The sequence below is a fragment of the Lates calcarifer genome, linkage group LG19, assembly GCF_001640805.2.
Source record: "Lates calcarifer isolate ASB-BC8 linkage group LG19, TLL_Latcal_v3, whole genome shotgun sequence".
Lineage (NCBI taxonomy): Eukaryota > Metazoa > Chordata > Actinopteri > Centropomidae > Lates > Lates calcarifer.
Window position 1 is genome coordinate 24,403,742 of NC_066851.1, and position 4,962 is coordinate 24,408,703.

The following is a 4,962-nucleotide window of genomic DNA, read 5'->3' on the forward strand; positions in this document are numbered from 1 at the left end:
AATCATTTTTCACATATGAAAAGTTTGACAATAGAAAGAAAAAGCAAATAGTTCAACTAGAAAAGAAGAAGATGGAAATAAAAGAAGTGAAAGAGAAATAAACAGAGCTTTGGAATAATGAGACAGCAGGAGGACAGGTGCAGTTTAAGACGTTAAATTCTCTGACTTTTCCCTTTAAGAAATAAACAACATTATAAATCTGATCATCCTCTTTATCTCTGACTGATCTGTTCCACTGTCACAGAGACCTTCACTGGTAACATCCTCACTGGGAGATTATCCACAGTGTAAATGTATGGAAACAGTCTTCTCAGTGAAAGTGTGTGTGAAGGTGTGTATGTGTGTGTTAGTATCAGGATCAGAGAACGACAACTTTCCTCTGTTCCAGTCCAGATTCACTCTGATCCTCTGGAGACTTCTTCTGCTCTGAGAGAACAGTGACTGGAGCTGGTGGTGACACTGCTGAGTATTTACCTCCATAGAACCATATTCTCCATAATCCAGACCGTATGTCTCCCTTCCTCTGGACAGACTCTGCTAACACACCCAGTCTCCAGTTTGTACTGTCTCCAACCTCGACATCCCAGCTGTGAGTCCCTGAGTTAAAACCCTCAGAGCCCAGGACAGACCAGTTAGAATCAAATCTCTCTGGATTGTCAGGAAGCTGCTGTTTCTCTCCTCGTCTCAGACTGGTCAGATCTTCAGACAGGATCAGTTCTGGATGAGCAGTGTTTGGGTCCAGAACCACAGGACTGTAGGAGACCATGTCCTTCATCTTGTTCCAGATGTTGAAGGTCAGGTTGCCCAGGTGTTTGGCCTGGTCTATCAGAGCTCCTGAGAGCAGCTGGTGATCCTCCAGCAGGGGGCGCTGCTGGACTCTTTCCACTGCAGCCTTGTAGTTGTTGAGGAATGAGACGTCTTCAGCTCTCAGCTCGTCCTCTGTGGCTCTGACTGTGTGTGAAAGAGCTGCTATCTCTCTGCTCAGAGCCTCCATCTTCTCCTTCATCATCTGACTCTTCTGCTCCTCTTCCTCCCTCAGTGCAGCCATCCTGGCCTCCTCTTCCTCTTCTAGAAACTGGTGAAGCTTCTTAAACTGCTCCTTAATCTGCCTCTCTGTGTGTCGGGCCTGGACCTTAATGTGTTCTGCTGTTTGATCAAACTTCACTTTAACTTCTTCTAAACTCTCTAACTTCTTCTTTAAGGACTCCAGAGTTTCCTGAAGTTCCTTCTTGTGTTGTCGTGCAGCTTCATCGATGGGTCTGAATCTGTGGTTGGAGTGTTTTTCTGAATCTCTGCAGACGAGACACACTGGCTGCTGATGGTCCAGACAGAAGAGTCTGAGTTTCTCAGAGTGCAGACTGCAGAGAGCCTCTGAAGATCTCTGATCTCTCTCCTGTAAGAAGGACTCACACAGCTTCTTTAACACCAGGTTACAGGGTGGTTCTAACCTTGAAGATCTTCTCTTACAAACTGGACAGTCTGGTGTTGGTTTCTCTCTCCACCATCTCTTCAGACAGTCTTTACAGAAGCTGTGGCTACATGACAGAACAACAGGATCTCTAAAGACCTCCTGACAGACCGGACAGCAGAGATCCTCCTCTGATCTGGAAGCCATTTAGTCTGAGTGAAGCTGAAAACACAGCAGACAGGAAGTACAGTCAGTCATGGCTCCCCTCCCTCCTCTACTAACTTCACTGAGATTCACTTTCACTTTGAGTGGTGGTTTTAGTCAAACTCACCTTCAGTGTGTGGAGAGTCAGCAGGTTGAAGCAGCAGTGTTGTAGTTTTCCTCTTTTCTCTCCTGTAGCTGGACTCACTCAGAGGAAGCTGTTAGTTTGGTCTGAAGGTGAATCTGATCAAATGTTTTTCAGCCTGTGTCTCTTTAGAGAAGAGGAACAAACTGTTCCCTGGTTTGTCTCAGGTGAATCAGATCAGGGGTGGAGCTCTTCTGCTAAATGTTGTTGCTTCACCTGTAACAGGTTGAGTTTCATTCCAAAGTTTTGATTCAGTGGAGTTTTAAATACTGACTGATATTGTGTAGCAGGATTGGTGAAAATCTTGGCCTGCTGGAGCTGATCAAAGACAGATGACATGAGAGGTAATGGATATCGGTTTTTAATGATAATATCGTTAAGAGGGCTGTAATCGATACAGGGCCTTAGAGACCCGTCCTTCTTAGCCACAAAGAAAAACCCGTTCCCGGCCGCTGATGAGGAGGGGCAAATAAACCCCGCCTTCAGTGAGGTCTCTATGTACTCTGTCATGGCCGCTTTCTCCGGACCGGAGATAGAGTACAAATGACCCTTGGGGATGGTGGAACCAGGGATCAAGTCTATGGCGCAATCGTACGGTCTGTGAGAAGGGAGTGACATGGCCTTGGTCTTACTAAAAACCTCCCGGAGATGGTGGTAGCAGGAGGGTACGGATCTCAGGTCAGAGGTCTCAGGGTCTGTGGTAACATTGAGAGAGACATGGTTAATAGTTGTCATATTTTCTCCCTGAAACGAGTTGAACCCACAGTGGTTCGCACAGTCCTTCCCCCATCCCAAGATTTCCCCTGTTCTCCAGTTTATGTGGGGGTTATGTTCTTTTAACCACGGGAAGCCTAGAATGAGTGAGTGCTGGTGGGAACGAAACAAATGAAAATGCATGAGTTCATGGTGATCATCTACAATAACGATCAGTTCAGTCTTGTGAGTCACATTGAATATCAAGGTCCCGTCCAGGGCACTGGCCTTTAATGGCTTGGATAATTGTTCAGTGTTCAACTTGAGCTTTTGGGCAAGATCCCAGTCCATGAGACTTTCATCAGCCCCTGAATCAATAAGTACCCCAAGTGAAATTGTGATGTCATGATGCTTTACCTTGATGGGCGTGAGAGTACGCAGAACATGGTTAGAATCCGTGAGTTGACTCACCACCTTGGGCCTTTTAGTAGGACAGGTAGCGACGAGGTGGTCTGACTCCCCGCAGTAAAAGCACCGGCCCTCCTGCTGCCTTCGTCGTCGCTCCTCTGGCGTCAGCCGTGCCCTGCCGAGCTGCATGGGCTCCTCCTCCCCAGCCGTGGGGAAAGGAGGACGTTGCTCAGAGGGAGTGCGACAGGACTCCAGCCAGTCAGGTGCAAGTGTGCAGGGTGTTCTCCCTGATGGCGGCCTGCTTCCCTGTTGCTGCTTGAGTTCGCGGATTTGGTTGTCAGTCCGGATGGCGAGGGCGATGAGGGAGTCCAGGTCTGGAGGTAGGTCCAAGGGAACCAGCAGTTCCTGTATGGAAGCTGTCAGACCCTTCAGGAACACGTCATATAAAGCTGTGGGGTTCCACCCACTCTCCGCCGCCAGGGTGCGGAAGTGGATGGCATAATCACAAACCGAGCGACTGCCCTGTGTCAGCCCGCTCAGCTCCCTAGCCTTTTCCCTATCTGTGGACACAGGGTCAAAAGTTCTCATAAGTGCTGCCTTAAAGTCCTCGAGGGAGCTGCAAAGTGGGGACTCTCGAGCCCACTCTGCCATGGCCCAAGCTCTAGCTCTGCCTGCCAGATGGGAGACCATAAAGGCTATCTTGGACCTGTCTGTGGTGAAAGCATGGGGGGAATGTTCAAAATGTATAGAGCAGTCAATCAGGAAAGCTTTGCATTGCCCTGGTTCCCCAGAGAAACGTTCTGGGGGCGCCAATTTAATTCCTGCCCCGGTGAAGGGGACGGCCTGAACTGCAGCCACTGCGGTATCTGGAGGTACAGGTGCTGCGGATGGGCTGGTAGTCTGTTGCAGGTGGTCGATCAAGTCCCGCACTTGGGACGACAGCTGGCCTAGTTGCGAGGCCATCGCTGTCTGAAACTCCTCCTGCTGGGAGAGGCGTACTTCCTGTGCGTGCAGCACCGCTGTCAGCTGGCCAGTCTCTGCTGAGTCCTTACGGGCCAGAGTGTACTGTCAGGCCGAGACTAAAGGCAGGACTCAGACGCAGAGATGACGTTAATAAAACAGACTATTAACAACCAAAGTTCTCTCACTTGAGTGACAAAGAAACAGAGGCTATAAAATTTTCCTAGGGCGGATAAGATAACAAAAACAAAAAGTCACTCTCAAAAGGGAGGAAAAAAAAAAAAAAAAACAACAACAAATGAACGGTGGCTAATAAAGTTAGAACAAATCAAAAATCACTCAGAGGAGGCAAACAAAAGGCTATGAAAGGATTTAACAAAAAAAACGCTCCAACAGGAGGAAAACCAGAAAAGCTCTAAATAAAACTCTCTCCTAAAAAACGGAGGACCTAAGATAAGCTATGAACATAAACGAGTAAAACAAAATCGCTCCAAAAGGAGGAAAACAAACAACTATGAAAGTACTCTAAGGCTAAGGCAAGAAACTAAGATATCAAAATTTACAAACAAAAAAAATCACTCTTACAGAGGAACAATGGCTTACTGGAGGCAACACTGTGGCTGTGGATTCAAGGCTGGAGGTGAGTCAAACCTCACCGCAGTGTGACAGAACCGATTCAAGAACCAGAGTTAATTTGGTGGAAGAGGGTGTGAATGGGACCACAGCGTCTGTGAACACATTTTAATGAACTGATTGAAGAACCACTGAGCCCTCCTGGTGACATTTGAATGAAAACGACTTAATAACGTGGGAACGAGATCCTATTCCATGGCCACGCCTTTCTTAATGCGCGGGAACGAGCTCATTCAGTTGTAGCCTGGCTTTGGTAAGTTAAGGGAACGAGACTTCGTTCTCATGCGATAAGAAAGTCGTGGACGCGGAACAGGATCTCGCTCCCACAGTGATAACCATGGCCACAATAAAACTATTCTTAGTCAACTTGAATTAACGTTATAGGTTTCTAATCATTAATAAAAATATACACTTTTATTTCTGTATAACAGCGGCACATGTGGTGGTAAATATCTCAAGAAGAGAGTTGTTTCCACGGAACAGAATCTCGTTCCCATGTTATTAGTTCGCGCTG

At 47.4% G+C, this 4,962-nt stretch overlaps 1 protein-coding gene across 3 annotated transcripts in view; it reads right to left on the bottom strand.

Moving 5' to 3' along the window:
• Positions 1-214: 214 nt before the first annotated feature.
• The window catches only part of LOC108873345 (zinc-binding protein A33-like), a 98,586-nt gene continuing 93,838 nt past the window's right edge, over positions 215-4,962 (bottom strand). Inside the window, exons 1-2 of one of the 3 annotated variants that reach the window (XM_051077921.1) lie at positions 1,740-1,913; positions 224-1,630 (exon numbers count right to left, since the gene is read on the bottom strand). In XM_051077921.1, the coding sequence (XP_050933878.1) occupies positions 359-1,615 (1,257 nt within the window). In that variant the 5' untranslated portion in view covers positions 1,616-1,630; positions 1,740-1,913 and the 3' untranslated portion in view covers positions 224-358. Of the gene's footprint in view, positions 1,631-1,739; positions 1,914-4,962 lie in introns of those variants that run through there. The other 2 variants (XM_051077923.1, XM_051077922.1) reach the window with 2 other exon arrangements.